Here is a 21243-nt window from a genome sequence, read left to right as displayed (position 1 = left end):
GTCCATTCACATATACTCCGTCGTCGAAGAGCCGTTCGAATTAGGGAGGACAAAAACCGCCACTAACAAACGTACCCAAGCACATAAAGGAACCAATTAATAAAACTCTACTCAAACGATTGAATTTGGGAAAACAGACATCCGAATCAAATTCAGGACGTCGAAATTAGTCTAGGAGGGGTCCCGGCCGAAACCCAAAAAAGGCAACCCAAAAGTCAACGTTGACCGTACTGGTCAACATTGACTAGAAGTTAATGGCTAACTCAGCTGAGCCAAGCCGAAGTTTGGACAATTTTCAAAGCTTCGTAACTTCTATGTTTCTTAAACAAATTCAATCCATAATATATCAAAACGAAGCTAGGAAAGTGTAGAACAAGATTGTACCTATTTGAAAGCCCAATGGTTGCCGGAGATGGTCAGAAAATGGCCTGAAAAGTGACTGATCCGCGAGAAAACTAGGAAACTCGCGGGAAATTAGGTAAACTTTAAATGTTCATAACTTCTTCAATACTCAACCAAATAGAGTGATTCAAAAGCCAAAATGTAGTTAGGAATGTGGAAAAGAAACATACCAATGGGGACTGAGTGGTGGGTAGAGTTGGCGGGAAAATGGCCTAAAAGATGGCCAAACAACCATAGCCTGGAAATTTCCAGATTTGCACTGTGACTTTCCTTGAGCCTTTTCCGAGTTCCTACACCACCAAAACCAGCCAAAAATTTACTATTCGTGAACCTAGATACGACCTACAATGATAGGGACTAATTTCGATTCGTGAACCTAGATACGACCTACAATGATAGGGACCAATTTCGAGGCTTACCTTCATCGAAAATGGTGAGAAATCACTAGAGAAGTTCCTTGAATAGTGTAGCTCGGTGGTGAGTTTTCGAATGGTTTTTCCTTTTATTTTCTTGGTTCAAGAACTCGTAGAGACTATGAGAGAAGGTTGTGGTGTAGTCTAGGTTGTTGTTTGAGTGAAAGCCCTCTAGGAGGGCTGGTTTTTGAGAGAGGAATGAGAGGGCCGAGAGTGAGGGAGAGAGTTTGTGAGGGAGAGGCTTTCAGAATTTGTGAGAGAGAGAGAGAGAGGTTTTCAGAAAATAATAGAGGGAAGAGAGAAGAGGGGGTCACGGGGTAAAAAAAAAGAGGAGAAAACATGTGGGCCCTAGTGGCTCACAAAACAAGGTCACTAAAGACAAAATACGAAAATATCCAAAAAACGTTCGACGTTTCGAATCATAAAATCTTCGTTATAACTCCAATTTTGAATACGTTCACGCCTACGAGTTCGTGACAATCAGTACGATAAGAATAAATCAAAAAGATTAGTCACAAGCTTTACGTCGAGACAGTCAACGAAAGTCAACGTTCATGCTACAAGGGCAATTTGGTAATTTCATACGCTCGATAATATAAGAATATGACAAATTTAGGACGGGGTATCACAAATACAAACAAGTTTAATGGTTGGATTATTGAAACTAATTTTGCAGACTGCAAAACTAATTGAAGGAATTGGATAGGACGAAATATCCCCTACCTTTGCCTGATAAACTAGCATATATTACCCTATGAAATGTAAAAATTAAACCCTAAAACATAAATTAAACTTTTGCGCGACGAATCCAGAATTATTCGTCACGCAAAATATGCCATATCATGCGTCAAATTTTTCCCTTTGCACGTAAACTTCACACAACAAAGGACTCTTGGCCAACGACATTCGTCGAGCAAAAGCCTCTGAAGAAACCAAAATGTTGACCTTTTTTGCCCGACCAATATTTGTATTATGTCCGATAAAGTCTTGTTGCCCGACGAATTCCCGTTCGTCGGATAAATGTTAATTTCTGGTAGTGACCGATATTCCTTAATTATTAAGCAGTGTGGAGAGCCTACTTCCTGTCTAAACTTACAGAAGATGTAGTAGTTGTGTTGTAATTCTAGGTAGCATTTAGTTTTTATGTATGTGCAATGCTTTTAAGAATAAAAATAAAAATATATGATAAACTTGTGAAACTCTTTGCAAGGGTTTTGGTTAATTACGAATATTCATCTTTGTAATCAAGTTTCGAGTTCAACTTTCCTCATTCATTCCGATAGAAAAACAAAAATATAGTGAAACTCTTCTTCAAGAGATTAGTAGTATGAAATCAATGCAGATGTGAAAAAAATGTAATTATACGTATCCTTGAATATATACCAAACCTGTTAGAACCTCTCTAACTTTCACTCAATGTATTTCCAGTAACTTACTAAATATGGTGCCAGCTTGCATCCTATCAAAACCAAATTATAACACAGTTCAAATTTCCGCAATACATTTTATCATATACTCCCTAAACCACCCTTAACAAGTTATATTTGCTTTATTTCTCAAATAGGAAAACCAAAGAAATAAAACAACCAGGGACCAAATAAAATCTCACCGGAAATACCAATTTCACAAGTTGATTTCATTTTCTTTTACCATGTCGAAGTTTCTCCTCTATCAGTATTACCGTTTAATGATAATTTTCTCCTATACAAGTGGAAGGTTTAAGTTTATCTCTTAAATAATGAGTTGAACACCAAATTATTGAAGATGATATAGTGTAAATCAATATGTTATATGTAATAATTAAAAAAAAAAATTCTCTTCGATCTTCAAGGATGATGGGCCATTAAGGCCTCCGACACTACTACAATATATGCTATCACCGGCGGAGGACAAACCGACGAGAAATCAAATTTCTGTCGAAAATTTGGCACAAATCCGACATTAAACAATGTAATGTCGCTTTTCAATAGCGACACTATTGCTAGCGTCGCGAAAAGGCTTCAGTGTCGCTTTTTGAGCTTAATCCGCCACTACACAGTGTCGCTTTAAAGCGACACTAACCTTAACGTCGGTTTAAAGCGACGCATACTTACACGTGCATCAGCTATTTAATTATAAAGTATGCAGTCTACTGTCGCTTTAAAGCGACATTATATTAAAATTAAATAAATAAAATATTCCTTAAACCGACGTTAGATAACAATTAAATAAATAAAATATAAAATCTAGTAACGGTCTTAACCGACACTATATTTGTTAATAATAATAAAAATAGATGGACAACTGCATGCAATTTCAATTAATTCCAACTAAAGTAAATTATATAATCAAAATTATAAATTTTAAGATCTAAATAAACATTAATGAAAATAAATAACAAAAACAATAGTGCCAAACTGTACATCTAACATTTCACATAAAATCCAAAAAGTCGTCCGTTGTAACAAACATTAAATCCGACATTACAAACATAACATAAAAAAACAAAAAGATAGACCAATTATACTGTCGTATTTAACCGACAAGAAAAAGAACCAATTAAACTACCCAACCGAATCTGCGCCTGAACGTCGTCCAGATCCTTCTGCTTGAGAACCTCCTCCTTGAGATCCTCCTCCTTGAGATCCTCCATCTGATCCAAAAATCCTCGACAAGTCCACATCAAATCCAACACCTGCAAGCATTCCAGAAAACCCCCCAACTGGAACTTCAGGAAAAGATCCACTAGGAGCAGCCATCTCAGGTCGATATACTGGCACTTGATAAGGTGGCTGCTGCATGTATGGCATGGGTGGCTGCTGCATGTATGGCATGGGCAGCTGCTGCATGTATGGCATGGGCTGCGCAGGCATCGGATACACAGGATATAGAGGTTGCTGATTATGGCCAGCATATGGATATGCAGGGGGAGGCTGACTTTGGCCCGACTGTTGAGGAGGTTGACTGTGGCCTGATTGTTGGGTTCCCGGGCTATACGGTGGTTGTGGCTGAAATCTTTGAAAAAACCATGCAAACAACTGATTTTGCTTGTTCTCTAGGTCCGAAATCCGTTTATTATTATTTTCGTCCCTCATTTTCAACTCATTATTTTGAGTCATCAGCAACGCCATTGAACTCTTAGATGATCTCCTGGAGGAAATTGATGTAGAAGATGAAGAAGATGCATAAGACACCATATCAGGAGTCACACCATGACCGTATCCTCTGACTCTATTATACCTCTCAGGACCCATAGTATCAACATAAACTTGGGTCCTAAGATCTTCATTATCGTCTTGGCCCGACTCAATCAATGTTTGCAGGTTGCTCTCCATTGTTGACTTGCATTACAATTTTTAAAAACAAAAATTCAATCGTAAAACAGAAAAATAAGCTATAGATAATAAATACTAATAAAATCAAATACTAACACGAAAAAATCAATTACCCCTGTACGCTCCGATGTTTCATCAATCCATGTTTTATCTTTTCGTGTATGACATTCACGAAAAAAAGGTTACAGGATCTCCTTCTTTCCCATGCTTCTTCCGCTTTATCAAAAATAAAATTTCATACAAACAAATTAAGCAAACCTCATACTAAAAATAAATATAATTATTTAAAATTAATCATCTCTTCAAAATGTACAATCCATACATATTCTTCCCGCACTCTTGCAAAGGATTTTGTACCAGTAGTATGGTTCATTGATTTCAATCCCCGATTAATCTTATTTTTTTCAGCAACCTCCTGAAAAAAAACGAACGAAAAAAAAAAAGATTATATTAGGCAACTTTAAAGTTATAACGAAATAAATCGTGTAAGGTTTACCTTTGTTTTGTCTCTATTCCAATATGCCAACAAATCATCCCACTGGGCAGGAATCACATCAGGAGGAGGCTCGCTGCGCACCTCTTCTGCTCTTTTAGTATAATACTTTTTTTTTAACTTATTTCTAAACTCATTGTGCGCATGCTCTGCAATCTTAAGCGTCATATGACGGATCAAAGGCATTTTTACTATATTTGCATCTTCAAAAAAAATATTTCCCTACATACATAAAAACAAAAAACAAAAAAAATCACGCGAGTCAAATATTAATACAATCATTGACCTATTCTTCTATTTTCAACTAAAAATAAAAACATCTATATATACCTTTATTCTATTCCAGAAAGCTTCCTTATCTTCTTCCGTAACCTTACGCCAATCTTTCTCCAACGGCAGATTTCTATAGTCCCTAACCTCCGCTGCTACATGTTTTGAAAAAGCACTAGCATTATCACTAATGCATTTTCCGGACGAATCAAACGAACAAAGCTGTTTCGTCCATTTAGGAATTGAGGGTCCACGCCTCCGTTGAGATGTACCTTGTTAATACAAACACACAATTAAAAACCAGGAAACAAATGTATATTTTCAGTTTAGCAATAATAATAGTTCAAACACACACACAAAAAAATAAAAATAAAAACTGAGATTAATAACAATTCAAAAAAGAACGAGCATCACCCTCGTCCTCTTCCAAGTGACGTTCTTCAGAACGTTGATCTTCATGAGAACTATCCATAGCAAAATTTAATGGAAGGAGAAGGAATATGGCTGAAATGGGGGAAAGAGACGAGAGACAGAAGTGGAAGGAATATGGCTGAAGTGGGGGATAGAGATGAGAGACAGAAGTGGGGAAGTGGGTGGGGAAGTGGGGGATAGAGACGAGAGACAGCGATAGGAAATCAAGAAGATTAAATGTGGATAATTGCATAGCGTCGAAATATGAACACTTTGCGTCGGTTAAAACCGACACAAGGTCTGACTTTGACAGAAAGCCTACACAGACCTGACATACTTTGGGCTTGACATACTTTGGGCAGAAAGCCTGACATAATTTTCAGACCATTGCGTCGGTTAAAACCGACGTTATGTGGCATAGTGTCGAAATAAGGACCCATTGCGTCGAAATAAGGACCCATTGTGTCGCTTAAAACTGACACTATGTCTTATAGCTTTTGACTGAGGACAGTACCGTCTGACTCAACCATCATTATAGGCTGACATACTATGTCAGTACCGTCGAAATTAGGCCACATTGCGTCGGTTAAAACCGACGTTAGACTGACAGATTTTTATAACATCGAAATAAGAACAAGTTTGTGTCGAAATAAGATAAAATTTGCGTCGAAAAAAGAACAACTTTGTGTAGTGTCTCTGACAGAAAATCCATTGTAGCAAATACTCTCGAAATTGTATAATTTTGCATCGGTTAAAGCCACTATAAGCATAATTTGATATGATAATGACTGACAAAGTCTTCCAACCCATTCCCCCGTGCAAAAAAACCAGGAAAATTCCCGCCCAACATAAAAAAAAAAAGTTTTAAGTTACAAAAAAAAAAGAACAAGGATAAAAATAGAAACAAAAAAATTAAAAAATTTTAATCCAAAATTAAAAAGTAATCATTTATCTCATATAATATTTTAATAAATAAATTTATTAAGTTGAATCAATTTTTTTTGCACTGTAATTGTTATTTTAATTTGTTTTTATTTTGATAATTTTTTGTTATTATTTACTAGAATGGATTAGATGAACATAATTTGAGTTGTTTTGAGAAAATGGAATGAATAATATTTATAAGCATTTATGTTAAATTAACAATATTAAATATAACATAAACTTATAATATTTAGTAATATAAGTATATATTATGGATTAGATGAGCATTTCTCAAAAGTTTAACTTTGATAACATTTGGTTGTTATTTACTATAATGGATTAGATGACTTTGATAACATTTAATTTGTTGTTATTTTGATAACTTTGATAACATTTGGTTGTTATTTACTATAATGGATTAGATGAGCATTTCTCAAAAGTTTAAACCTTGCCAATGTAACTCAAAGCTTGCATTTTATTCTTTTTACAAAATCATCAATTTTCATTGATCATCACACTTTCATTAAGTATAACGTAAGATTTTGTGGTATCCACTAGTATAAATATTTTAATTTGAAGATCGAATTCATTCATTGTATTCATATAGGTTCAAGGAGTGTAGCTGTAAAAAAATCATCAAAATCAGGCTTACAATAACCGTTAAATCGTCATTTTTAGTTGATAACCGTCGATCATGCATGGCCCGTTACTTCATCCCAGAATGTTTGTTTTTTGCGATTTTTTTCGTATACGATCTCGAATTATATACAAACATGTTTGACGGTTGGATCGTTGAAATTAGTTTCGTAGAATGCGTATCCCATCAAAACGATAGATTCACTAAGTCTTAAGAGTTTATTCACACTTTCATTAAGTATAACGTAAGATTTTGTGGTATCCACTAGTATAAATATTTTAATTTGAAGATCGAATTCATTCATTGTATTCATATAGGTTCAAGGAGTGTAGCTGCAAAAAATCATCAAAATCGGACTTAAAATAACCGTTAAATCGTCATTTTTCGTTGATAACCGTCGAAATTTTTTGTCCCGTTACTTCATCCCAGGATGTTTGTTTTTTGCGATTTTTTTCGTATACGATCTCGAATTATATACAAACATGTTTGACGGTTGGATCGTTGAAATTAGTTTCGTAGAATGCGTATCCCATCAAAAGGATAGATTCACTAAGACTTAAGAGTTTATTCACACTTTCATTAAGTATAACGTAAGATTTTGTGGTATCCACTAGTATAAATATTTTAATTTGAAGATCGAATTCATTCATTGTATTCATATAGGTTCAAGGAGTGTAGCTGCAAAAAATCATCAAAATCGGACTTAAAATAACCGTTAAATCGTCATTTTTCGTTGATAACCGTCGAAATTTTTTGTCCCGTTACTTCATCCTAGGATGTTTGTTTTTTGCGATTTTTTTCGTATACGATCTCGAATTATATACAAACATGTTTGACGGTTGGATCGTTGAAATTAGTTTCGTAGAATTCGTATAATAATTATATATATAATTATTATAGTTTTTAGGGGTGTAAAACTGTTAAATTAATATATAATTATATATAATTATTATAGTTTTTAAATTAATATATATAATTATATATAATAATTATTATAATTATTATAGTCTTTAGGGGTGTAAAACTGTTAAATTAATATATAATTATTATAGTTTTTAAGTTAATATATATAATTATTATAGTTTTTAAAACTGTTAAATTATATATAATTATTACATATGATTCACAACATTGCGTCGAAATATGATAATAATGCGTCGCATAAAACCGACGTAAGGTTAACATTGCGTCGGTTTAGGCTAAGGTTGCGTCGGTTAAAACCGACGTAAGGTTAACATTGCGTCGGAATAGGCTAAGGTTGCGTCGGTTAAAACCGACGCTAAGTCTGACACACATGACATATGCCGTCGGTTAAAAGCGACAGGAAACAAGAAAAAAAAAAAAAAAAAAACAGAAATACAATTTTATGATAGGATATCATAGCATACAAAATGAAACAAAGTCTAATTAATACAAAAAATAATTAATATATTTATTCCCTGTCATCATCTGTTAACTCATCGTCGGTATTTGCATGATTAACGAACCCGGTAGGCAACGCTAATGATTCAAGAAAGGGAGTCTCTTCCACGCCAACCCTTGTATGGAAATTTTCATTATCAAGAATTCGATCATCCAAGTTCGGCATGGCATAATCATCAATAGCATCACTATCCTTTAACACGTCAAATAAATCTCTTGGCTGAGTTCGAACAACTACGTGCCAATCTTTTTCAATCGTGTCCTCCACGTAAAATGCCTGTAATGCTTGTGATGCTAGTATGAAAGGATCCTCTTTAAATCCCAATTGATTGAAATTCACCATAGTAAATCCATATTGATCAGTCTTCATTCCTCGTGGACTTTCACTATTAACCCATTCGCACTTAAATAACATCATAGCTCGACCCCTATCTCCTGCTTCAGTAGGACCACAATATTTGACCACGAACATATCTACAACTCTGCCATAACAATTCACTTGCCCAATTGCTCCAGGAACATTTGCAGGTACAAAGACACCACAATTTTGATTCTTATGCTTATCATCCACAGATTTTATACGAAATCTAAATCCATGAACAATGTGACTTTTGTATCTACTCACAACCCTACTAGGATAATTAGCTAGCCAATGCAAGTCTTGAGATATCAATGTGTCATTAGCATCATATCTTGAATTCATCTGTAATAAGTATGAAGATAAAAATTGACACAATAACTATAAACATGTTATAATTAAAATGCAAAACAATAAATAAATAATATAATTGTTATATCAACTCACATGTTGCTTGAACCATTCTGGAAATTCTTTCTTGCTTAGCTCCTTAATTTGTCGCATAGTTAACCTTTCTCGACGATGTTTAGTTTTCAAGAATTCTTCATGTTGCCTACACAATTATGTCCAATTTAGATAATTATTTTTTCAAAGTTAAGAAAACCAATAAAACATTAAGACGTATGATTAAACGTTCTTACCTTCTAAATGGGCTAACCTCATCACAATTATTTAGAATGTATCTATGGCACTGATCAAGAACATTTAGATCGAGCTCCACATTTTCTCCTGAACCCATATAACATCCTTTCGAGTCAAAAATTGATAACCCACCAGATACTCCACGTCCAATACCATCTTCATTTCGGCCTCTACGGGTACGACGAGACTCAACGTCTCTAAGATACATGGAACAAAATGACAAGCACTCATCCACCAAATATGCTTCAGCAATAGAACCTTCAGGACGACCTTTATTACGAACATAGCGCTTAAGTGTTTGCAAATACCTACAATTATAAAACGAAATACAAATTATTATAATTATTAATTAAAGTTATGACTACAATTGTAAAAAAATTATAAAAATTTATTCATTACCGTTCAATTGGATACATCCATCTATATTGAACAGGCCCTGCAAGAGCTGCTTCATCTGCCAAGTGAACTGGGAGGTGCACCATTATATCAAAAAATGCAGGAGGGAATATTTTCTCAAGTTGACATAATGTCAAGGCAATTCTTGAATTCAGTTGCTTAAATCCTTCCTCAGACTCCTTCTTACTACATAACTGTCTGAAAATTGCACTCAACTCTAATAAAATCATAGTAACAGCTTTAGGCAAAACCGGGCGTATTGCAAGCGGGAGTAACTGCTGCATTAAAACATGGCAATCATGACTTTTCAACCCATGTATTTTTCGTTCATTCACGTGCACACATCGCGACAGATTTGATGAATATCCATCTGGGACCCGAATAGTAGACAATACTTTACAAAACGCAGTTTTTTCTTCTCTTTTCAATGTGAACAATGCTGGAGGTCGAAATGTTCTATTTCCTTCTCTACGTGGGTGTTGACTATGTCTTATGTTCAAGTATTCAAGATCTGCACGTGCCGCCAATCCATCTTTAGACTTTTCTATATCTAGCAATGTTCCCACCACACTGTCACATATATTCTTCTCGATATGCATAACATCAAGATTGTGTCTAATCAACAGATACCTCCAATAAGGTAGTTCATAAAAAATCGATTTCTTCTTCCACTGACTGTTACTACTTGTACTGCTCGAAGCTCTTCTTCTGCGTTGCCCAACTGAAGCATCCTTGTTTGGTTTTCCAAAAGTAAATCTCAATGTAGAAAGTTCTTCGAGACATTGTAAACCAGTCCACTGCCTTGGTGCACTACGATGCTCTCGACGACCATTAAAAGTGATGGTTTGCCTTCGAAACCTATGATTATCTTCAAGAAAACATCGATGCCCTATATAACAAATCTTGCGACTCGCTGGCAAGTAAATAGATTCTTTATCATGCATGCAATGTGGACAAGCTTTATAGCCATGTGTACTCCATCCTGACAACATTCCATAAGCCGGAAAATCACTTATAGTCCATAACACGGCAGCCTTCATCGTAAAACTTTGGTTGGAATACGCATCATAAGTGGGAATGCCCACCTCCCACAACTCATTCAGCTCGTCAATCAATGGACGCATGTATACATCAATCTCTTTACCAGGACTGCGCGGTCCTGGTATTAACAAAGACAATAACAAATTTGGTTGCTTCATGCACATCCAAGGTGGCAAATTATAAACAGAAAGCACCACATGCCATGTGCTATGATCATTCCTCATTTTCCCAAAAGGATTAAATCCATCACTGGCTAACCCTAATCGGACATTTCGAATTTCTGACGCAAAATCCGGATATAAATTATCCAAATGCTTCCATGCGGGAGAATCTGAAGGATGTCTCATAAAATCATCCTTAGGACATTCAGTTGCATGTCATCTCATATGTTCAGCCATATGCTTCGACATAAAAAATCGTTGCAATCGTGGTTTTAAAGGAAAATACCACATAACCTTTGCTGCGACCTTTTTCCTCGAGCTATCCTCTGCATTGGTAATTTTATATCTTGATTTACCACAAACTGAGCACACGGTCAAATCTGAAGTATCTTTCCAATAAATCATGCAATCATTGGGACATGCATCAATTTTCACATACGACAGCCCCAAGTCATTTATAAGTTTTTTTGCCTTATAACAGGATTCAGGCAAACAATCCCCTTCAGGCAACATTCTTTTAATTAACTCCAGTAAAGTGGTGAAGATCTCGTCAGGCATTCCCGCTAAACACTTGATCTGATACAATCTTACAACTGCTTCCAATTTCTTAAACTCCTTACAACCTGGCCACAAATCTTGATCTGCCTCTTCAAGCAACTTAAAAAAAGTCTGCACCTCTTCTGGACGCCTTTCCCCAATAGGGGGCTCAGTAGATGGCCCAACACCTTCTTCTGTTAATGGTTGGACAAATACATCATTAAGAAAATCATGCATGCCAATCACCTCATCTCCTGTTTCTTCTTCTCCAATTCCCACATTTTGCTCTCCAATGTTTTGCTCGCCATGATGTCGCCAACAAGCGTTTTTATAATCTTTATCCATATCATACAATATGAGATGTTCAACAATGGTGTTCCTAACAAAAGTATATCGATTACAACATCTTTTGCAAGGACATCTAAACTTATCAGGACCAACACCATTTGCAACTGCTTGATCCAAAAACAAATTAATTCCAGTTGTATACGCTTCAAAATTTCGGGGTATTGTCAACCAACTCTTGTCCATATTTTACCACTTTACGAAGGTAAAATATTACGTTGACACTAAGATGCCTACAATCTTTCAATCCCTATCATGTAGGCATAACTATCAAAATTTTCAATTTCTATCTTTCACCCCTCGAACTCTATCACGATTGCAATCTTTTAATTTTCAACACCTATTATAGTAAAAACAAATTAAAATAACAACAAAAAGTTATCAAAATTATGCTCATCTAATCCATTCTAATAAATAACAACCAAAAGTTATCAAACTTATCAAAATAACAACAAATTCAAATAACAATTAGAGTGCAAAAAAAATTAATTAATATATTCTTATATTCCTAATTATTATAAGTTTAGGTTATATTCTTATATGAAAGGTTATATTCTTATATGAAAGGATATTCTTATATTATAAGTTTAGGTTATATTCTTATGAAAGGTTATATTCTTATATTCTTATATTCCTAAATATTATAAGTTTAGGTTATATTCTTATTAGAGTGCAAAAAAAAAAAAATTAACATAATATATTCTTATATTACTCAATATTATAAGTTTATGTTATATTTAATATTGTTAATTTAACATAAATGCTTATAAATATTATTCATTCCATTTTCTCATAACAATTCAAATTATGTTCATCTAATCCATTCTAGTAAATAACAACAAAAAATTATCAAAATAACAACAAATTAAAATAACAATTAGAGTGCAAAAAAAAAAAATTGAACATAATATATTCTTATATTACTCAATATTATAAGTTTATGTTATATTTAATATTGTTAATTTAACATAAATGCTTATAAATATTATTCATTCCATTTTCTCATAACAATTCAAATTATGTTCATCTAATCCATTCTAGTAAATAACAACAAAAAATTATCAAAATAACAACAAATTAAAATAACAATTAGAGTGCAAAAAAAAAAATTAACATAATATATTCTTATATTACTCAATATTATAAGTTTATGTTATATTTAATATTGTTAATTTAACATAAATGCTTATAAATATTATTCATTCCATTTTCTCATAACAATTCAAATTATGTTCATCTAATCCATTCTAGTAAATAACAACAAAAAATTATCAAAATAACAACAAATTAAAATAACAATTAGAGTGCAAAAAAAAAATTAACATAATATATTCTTATATTACTCAATATTATAAGTTTATGTTATATTTAATATTGTTAATTTAACATAAATGCTTATAAATATTATTCATTCCATTTTCTCATAACAATTCAAATTATGTTCATCTAATCCATTCTAGTAAATAACAACAAAAAATTATCAAAATAACAACAAATTAAAATAACAATTAGAGTGACAAAATTAATTAATTCGACTAAATTTTTATTAATTTAACAAAAATAGTAGAATTTTATCTAAGTGCTTAAATTATAATTTTTGAATAAATAAACTTGTGTATTATACAATTTAAAAATTAAAGAAGTTAGTGATACAAACCTGATTTGTTGAAGAATTTCGACGTCAACAATTCTTTATGTACTCAACCAACTCAAATAAATTTCCTACAAAAATAAATTGTAACTAAAAATTAAACATAAGAGGAGAAAATAAAAATATTATAAGCAAGAAAAACTTACTGTTGTGAAGAGGAACAAATGAAGTTTGAAAACCAAAGGAGAAAGCTGAAAGAGAGAGAACACGGGAGACTTTGTAAAAATTGGAAGAACGAATAAGAAAAGTGCAAGAGAAGAAAAAGAAAACACGGGGGAGAGGATATAAAGACGATCAATGTGTCGCTTACAACCGACACTGGTTTTCAAAATATATGGCGCTCAAAACCGACGCAGGATTTAAAATATTAAAAACAAGAATTAGTGTCGCCTAAAACCGACACCCATAGTTTATGTCGCTTAAAAGCGACACTATTTTATTTAAAGCGACGCCAGTACTTAAAAATATTAAAATATATGTCGGTTATAAGCGACACTAAATTTTTACGTCGGTTTAAAAGCGACATAGAAATTTTATGACGCTTATAAGCGACAGTAAATACGACGTCATCTTCAGTGAGTGTCGCAAATCTCTTTTTCGCCACTATATAATATTAAACAGACGCAACAACTGACACTATTAGGTCCTTTTGTAGTAGTGCGACTCCAACCCAATTCCCATTTTCTATCAAAAATCTGTTTGAATCCCCCGAAATTTCGCTTACGAAAGTCAGTGTTCAAAACTGCATGGTCTCCACGGGCAGACAAAAGACCTGATCACATGCCACGGGCCTCGATCAACAGCCACGTGCCCATGCAAACAGACAACGTTAGCACTTGTTCTTCTCTCTCTTTCCGGATTGAAACGCCGACTCTCTCGCTTATCTGAACCCAATTTCTTCTATTTAGACACCCCCCTTCACTGCAATGCAAATCCATCACTACAATACAAATCCATAAAAAAGAATGTTGAAAAAAGCTCACATCTTCTTCTTCTTCCTGTTTTCTGTTGCTGTGTCTTTCCATGCAGCAAATGCACTGAAAAATGCAGGCGGTGGCGGTGGTTCTCCGGCTGGGTCTCTGGTGAATATAAATCAACGGCGGTCACTGGTTTCAACTGAGTATGGAGAGGTCTGGTCCGTTGATGTGAATGATGGACACAGGAGGCCTTACCATATCCAGTTCATCACTTTGGAACCGGACTCACTCTTCCTTCCGGTGCTTCTCCATGCAGATATGGTTTTCTATGTCAACGCAGGTAACATGTATTCCATCACATGGTTATTCGGAGACAGACTGTGGTGATTGATGGTTGGATTCCTTCTTTTAATCATCAAAGAAAGAATCGAATGCTATATCATATAGTCTACACAATATATATATATATATATATATATATATATATATATGGTTTAAAACCTGGTATCTCATTTTCGTTCCCGTAATTCACCATCTTGAAAAATGTTTGTCTGTCGGATGTAAATCTGAAACATTGATGAATGGTCCAAATCACGGTCTAACAAATGCATACTATGGATATCTGAAACCTCGACAAATGGTCGAAATTCACGATTAAAAATGCTTGTTGTCCAACTTTGAATCTAATGACAGCATCTGAATTCATTCTTAAGTGGTGAGGGAAATTTTCCTTAATTTTGAGCCTATATATTTGTTTCAAGGCTAATGCTATTTGTACGCCCAAAGTTCACATAAAAGCGACATACTATAATATAGATCAGACTCACATATAATAGCATAACCGATTTCTATTAGAGAGTGTATCAACAAGTATGTCAATTTTGTGTGTACAAATAGTTTTTATCGTTATTTCAATTACATTTTATTTTTATCTTAGTTGGGGTTTTTGTTGTTTTGTTGGATTTTAGGGAGTGGGAGGTTGAGTTGGACTGATGATGATGAAATTAGAAGGGTGGATATAAAGAGAGGTGATCTCTATAGACTCGACCCAGGCACTGTTTTCTTTGTACAAAGTAACTTAGAGACTGGGAGCCCGAAGCTAAGAATTAATGCAATCTTTGCAAGCAACTCTGATGATGACTTATATGTAAGAAGACCTATTTCTGACCCTTTTTCTTTACTTTCATAGTTTACCATAAATCTTTTGGACATTTTCATCCATTTTTTGTCAAAATTTTCTTGTTTCTGTCGACAAAACGTGTGCAGGATCCAGCCGTAGGGGCATACTCCAGCATTAGGGACATAGTCCGAGGGTTTGATCCGAAATTGCTTCGGTCAGCTTTCAAGGTATGAGCCACTCCAACCCAGAATCAAACAATGGGAAGTTCCCACTGTGTCATCAGAAATAATTGTAAATTTTAATTTAATTTTTTTCAATTTCATGCAAAATGGTGGTTGATTATTAGGTCTCTGAGGAAGTGATAGAATCAATAGTAAATGGAACAGACCAATCTGCCATTGTGCATGCAATTCCAACAAAGAAAGAAACTTTCTGGGATTTGGAGGCTCGATTCCTGAAAACGTTTCTAGTAGGTAATGATGGCATTGCATTCAACAGTAAGAAGAAGACAACAACGTATAATATTTTCGACGAGGAACCAGATTTCGAGAATTGCAACGGTTGGAGCCTAACTGTGAACAAAAAAACCTCCAACTTGTTGAAGGGATCAAACATTGGTCTTTTCATGGTGAATTTGACAAAGGTCTGTCTTTGATCTATTGTTAAATTGAAGTGTGTAGTTAATGAATATTTTAATTTTAGTTAATGTGGTTTTTTATTTTTTAATTGAAGGGGTCAATGATGGGACCTCATTGGAATCCAAGGGCAACTGAGATAGCAATAGTACTACAAGGGCAAGGGATGGTTAGGGTGGTTTGTTCAAGCACCGCAGTGAAGAAATCGGAATGCAGAAACATGCGGTTTAGGGTTCATGAAGGAGATGTATTTGCTGTTCCTAGGTTCCATCCAATGGCTCAGATGTCATTTAATAATAACTCTCTTGTGTTCATGGGGTTCAGCACGACAGAAAAGAAAAACAATCCTCAGTTTTTGGCTGGAAAATACTCGGTTCTGCAGACTTTGGACAAACAGGTCTTGGCAGCATCGTTTAATGTTACCAACACAACGATTGATCAACTTTTGTCTGTGCAGCCCGAGTCGTTTATAATAGATTGTACTTCTTGTGCTGAAGAAGAGGAGAAAGTGATGTTGGAAGAGATTAAAAAGGAGAGGGAGGAAGAGGAAGCTAAGAAGAGGGTGGAAGAGGAGGCTCGAAAGAGGGAGCAGGAGGAACAAGAGAGAAAGAGGGAGGACGAGGAAGCTAAGAAGAGGGAGGAAGAGGAGAGAGAGACACAAGAGGAAGAGAGAAAGAGGGAGGAGGAGGAAGCAAGGAAACGAGAAGAAGAGGAAGCCACAAGAGAGAGAGAAGAGCAAGCAGCGAGGGAGAGAGAGGAGCAAGCCGCAAGGGAGCGAGAAGTGCAAGCGGCAAAACAGCAAGAAGAGCAAGCCGCAAAGGAACAAGAAGAGCAAGAGGCAGCAAGGGAGAGAGAAGAACGAGAAGCGGCAAGGGAGCGAGAAGAGGAGGGTAGACAACAAGAAAATGAGGGCAGGCAAGGAGATGATGAAAGAAGACAACAGGATAAAAGAGAGAGGGAGAGGAGGCAACAAGAGGAGTGGAAAAGATGAGAAGAAGTCGCGCAGAGGGAGCGGGAAGAGGCTCAGAGACAACAAGAAGAAAGGCAAGGAAGAGGAGAACAAACAGAGGAGAAAGAGGGAGGAGGCGGAGGCTTCGACGTGGAGGAGGGAAGGAGATATCTGAGTGTCTTGAAGATTTAACTGAGATCTAGTTTCTCCAGTTAGCTCGGCTGTTCTGTCTCTTGAGTTTTGGTCTGCTGCATGTTTTGTTCATAGAATAATGTCTTGTGCTGGCTTTTATGTTTGAAGTTTTGCTATGTTTTTATGTAATAAACTTCCATGGCCTAAATCCAAAACAAATTTTGCTGCAAATTAGAGAAGAAAAACGAAGATAAGTTATTAACTTGTTTATAAGAAACACAACTTGTTTAAATTGTATACGTTGAATCACCCACAGATGTCAATGCAGACAGATTGGTTAGAACGGATGTGATCCCTCTCTGCAGAGTACCTCTTAAAGTAGAATATCGTTCCTTCAAAATGAAAAATTGAATCACACTTTAAGATTTCAAAAATGGTACTGTGTTTACGTGAAAAGTGGCTCAGACTTGAAGTCAAGAATGGAGGGGAAGAACGTGCATTTTGTTTGACATTAGTGAAAATCATATCTCAAATAGCGCTAGATAAAAACCAATGGGATTAAAGCTCTCTCTGGGTTTCATGGAAAAACAGAGTAATGAGCTTCTAAGCTCCACCAGCCACCTTACCCCAAAAAAAAGAAAGATTTACAACCGAAATGGGTTCTCTACACCCGATCACAAGACTCACTCACACCTCAGTAGAGCCAGTTATATATGACACAACAACGGTAATGCCATCAAGCTTGCCTCCATAATAACGGAAACCAGCATCTTGAGCAGCCGTAGAAATGGTGACTGCCTGTTCTTATCCAGTGCTTGCTGGCATGCCAGAGCTGCTATCTTCTGAGCTGTTACCTGTGGTGCCAAGCCAGCTCTTACCGTCATATACTAGAAACTTCAATCATGTATCCTGTCCAAGTTCGTATCACTAGAGCTGGGCATCTGCAGCCTATTTTCTTTATCTCTATCTCACTTATTTCAAGATTACTCTGATGCATGTATAGAGTACCACTGATATATAAGTAAAGCTTGCAATTCAACATACTAAGTGCAAAAATCAGCAATTACTATGTATATGGAAGACTGCAGCCCACTACTTCTGGAAGATTATCAGTACTGTGCAATAATTCCATAAATACAATTATGAACCGGATTCAATTATAGAGGGCTGCACTTGCAACAGAATTGCAAAATGCTGGAGGCAAACCGGCCAAACCCTGTAGAACTGCTAAACCAGCCACAGGCAAACAATTATCAAGAAAGTACTCGAGAATCCTAAGGTATGTTCATCTATCTGTTGTTTTCAGGTATGGTCTATGACTGTAACAAGACTCTTGAAGCGTTCTGTAGCGTATTACAATTAAAGAAAGTATTTATGTTCTTCCTCGACGTATTTCCAACCCTGATTTGCGTATAGTAACGGATATATACTAAACGCCAATATCATCTATGTCCATATATGTCAGCAGTATAATGCAGCCACACATGATTGTCTCCACAGACCAGATCACATCTTTCATAACATGGTCAAAATTGGAAAAGCATCCCGACAAATTATAGAGGTCTGCAGGAAAGGTTAGTCAAAATGAAAAAACAAACCTTTTCCGTAAGGCCAATAATGCAAGCTGTTGAGGAACCCTTTGATTTGGTGCATGAGTGGGCCTTCTCTAACACCCTGACGGGGTTAAAGCAGCCCTCAGGTTCCTCTTGAATTGCCCTTACAGAATGAGACATAAGTTCACATGAAAAGAATCCAGCATTGACACCAACATCTGCCCATCCACCCACACCATCTGCTACACCAATTGCTTGTGCATCTTCACAGATGAAATGGCCATCCTCTCCTCCTGTCGCCTCCTTATCAGGATGCGGCAGGTAACATGATCCTGAAAGTAGCATCAGAGCTTTTGGTCTGAATCTGAAATGAAACCAAGGAATATACTGTTCTGTAAATCTTATAGATGTGACTTGTGAAAGTGTCTTCCAATCTAATACATAGCGCTGAGGACATAAATTGCCTACATTGGTTTGAGACAGTGCTATAACCCCAACTCAAATTAAGGAAACACCAATCAATTGCGTTTTCTATTCATATTGTTTTACATACATCAATTAACAAGTAAGCGTGCACAGAAGATAACCCTTAATTCCATTCTAAACAAAAAAAGAAATCTATGAGTACTGAGTAAATGGCTAAACAACGAAATACGCAAAGTAAACAACAGATAGAGCACATACTGGTCAGACAAAATGGTAGAGTTTGCTGGTTGTTCATCATTAGAGTTGCCATCAAATGTCAAATTATGAGCAGCACCAGTAGCGTTGCATAAGGAAGATGAGGTCTGGATATCCCTCAACCAAGGCCCAACATGCACAGAAATCAGACGACTGTTGAATGATTCTTTTTTTTTTCTCAAACTCAAGCTAGCTTTCAGTAAACTGCTCTGCCGTCTATCACTAAAATAAACACCTGTAGGTTTTGATAAGCCAAATGAATTCCCGTTGTTTTGGTTAATATTTGAACATTGGGCTTGAATGAGAGAAAGCCCAAAGATGTCAATTAAAGGGGAACTTGCCCGAAGCCTAGCATTAAGCCTAAAAACAAGTTAAGACCTTCTCAGCCAAGGGACACAAGCCACGTGCCTACAATTAAAGTGACAAGTGATGAAGACTAACTTATTACCAACCAAATAACACTTTTTAAGTGGCATTACAAGTAAAAAAGCTGATGACTCATTATCCTCCAAGTGCTTTCGGGCAAGAACAAAAGTTACAGCAGTCGGGCTAATTTGTTTATAAAAGGAAGAAGAGACCCCAGAGACAAAGACACTCAACCAATCAAACAAACATACAAACTCTGCTTTCAAGTCAGATTTGAATCCAAAGCTGAAATCAGCCCAGATTCAGTCCTTTTAAGGATAGTTCCCTACAAAAGACATTTTTGTCTAGTTTAAAAGCTCTGCTACCTCTCTTAGTGGCGTAGTATTGATTTCCTTGTGTAAACTTGTTTACCATCCATCCCTTTTTAGCATACAACCCCTATAAATTCAAAGATAAGTGACTGCAAGAAGTTCAACCTTGCCAGGCAAGGTGAAATCTTGCTCAAAGCTCTTTGTTTGTTTTCTAAATTAGTAGATTTATTACTTAATGCATTCTCCAGTATATATTCAAGTTATTTTCACCTGTTTTTCTATTTTAAGAAGTCCATTTGCATCTGGATCTGGTTAACTTGATCAATATGTTTTCATTAATTGTGATCTGGAATCAAACAAATGACTTAAGGGGCTCTGGACTCCCTTCATTCAAACATCAAGACCATGAACTAAAAGTCCTTGTTTACAAGGCAAGAAAAAGAACTTAATGTGGACTTAACCCATCCAAGACAATCATTTGATAACAAGAAGTTTAAAGTAACTCGAGGCGCAAGTAATCAATTTAAAACACACTTGTTCTACATATACTATACTGAGATAGCAGTGGCACGCCTAGCACTACGTTAGTTTTGATTGCGAGCCTCAGGGCCTTAGGTGTAAGCACCTTTCATAACTGACTTTGTCCTCTTCTTGTAGCACATCAGCAAGCAAGAGCTCGACTACACATCCAAAGTGACAATCCCTTAGAGAGCTGTGCTAAGGTCCCAGGAACATTCTCCAGATAAATCTTTGCTCGAACACCCGTAATTTGAAATTAATCCATCAACATAAACGTCTGCAAAGACAGGTGTTGAACTTGAAGTAGCCATAGATTTTCCCACGACAACCCTGAACTCCGTGACAACAATTTCCCACGACAAGGTAGTAAAGTTTTCAAATCTCCTAACCCGCTCCCGCTTCTCACTTTCCAAATACTAGAACATACAGTAGGGTTCACCTTGGGAAGTATCCCGGACCACATTTTAGCTCCTTATGTAAAACACCCTTGATTCAATTACCCTCCCAAAGTAAACCGGACCCAAATTTTGGTATCGGAGATAATGTCTCATCATTGACAGTCACAAAACATCTAATTTACCACATTAACCTAAAACCTACTGCTTCTAAGACTGTTCAACTTTCGGGCCGAGGCGTATGGCTC

At 35.8% G+C, this 21243-nt stretch overlaps 1 protein-coding gene and 2 pseudogenes across 1 annotated transcript; 1 reads left to right on the top strand and 2 right to left on the bottom strand.

The window, feature by feature from the left end:
• Positions 1 to 8296: 8296 nt before the first annotated feature.
• On the bottom strand, positions 8297 to 11952 carry LOC137714890 (uncharacterized). The gene is made up of 5 exons (XM_068454081.1): positions 11179 to 11952; positions 9686 to 10875; positions 9286 to 9594; positions 9092 to 9197; positions 8297 to 8989 (listed from the first exon to the last, which is right to left on the bottom strand). The coding sequence occupies exons 1-5, from the start codon at positions 11950 to 11952 to the stop codon at positions 8297 to 8299; spliced, it is 3072 nt and encodes a 1023-aa protein (XP_068310182.1).
• A 2430-nt stretch (positions 11953 to 14382) lies between these two features.
• Positions 14383 to 17347, top strand: LOC137731203 (vicilin-like seed storage protein At2g18540; annotated as a pseudogene).
• Positions 17348 to 18290: 943 nt separating this feature from the next.
• Positions 18291 to 21243, bottom strand: LOC137719572 (probable protein phosphatase 2C 80; annotated as a pseudogene).

Source organism: Pyrus communis, chromosome 1 (assembly GCF_963583255.1).
Source record: "Pyrus communis chromosome 1, drPyrComm1.1, whole genome shotgun sequence".
NCBI classification, from domain to species: Eukaryota; Viridiplantae; Streptophyta; class Magnoliopsida; order Rosales; family Rosaceae; genus Pyrus; species Pyrus communis.
This window is presented reverse-complemented; position numbering and strand designations above follow the sequence as displayed.

What these genes read in the sequence shown, in the direction of transcription:
- LOC137714890 (XM_068454081.1), bottom strand. Translation starts at nt 11,952, where the DNA reads ATGGACAAGAGTTGGTTGACAATACCCCGAAATTTTGAAGCGTATACA. An exon ending in GGAAAAAGGTCGCAGCAAAG is followed by an intron (nt 10,876 to 11,178) that starts GTTATGTGGTAT and finishes ATGTGCATGAAG; the next exon opens with CAACCAAATTTGTTATTGTC. An exon ending in GAGGTTAGCCCATTTAGAAG is followed by an intron (nt 9,198 to 9,285) that starts GTAAGAACGTTT and finishes ATAATTGTGTAG; the next exon opens with GCAACATGAAGAATTCTTGA.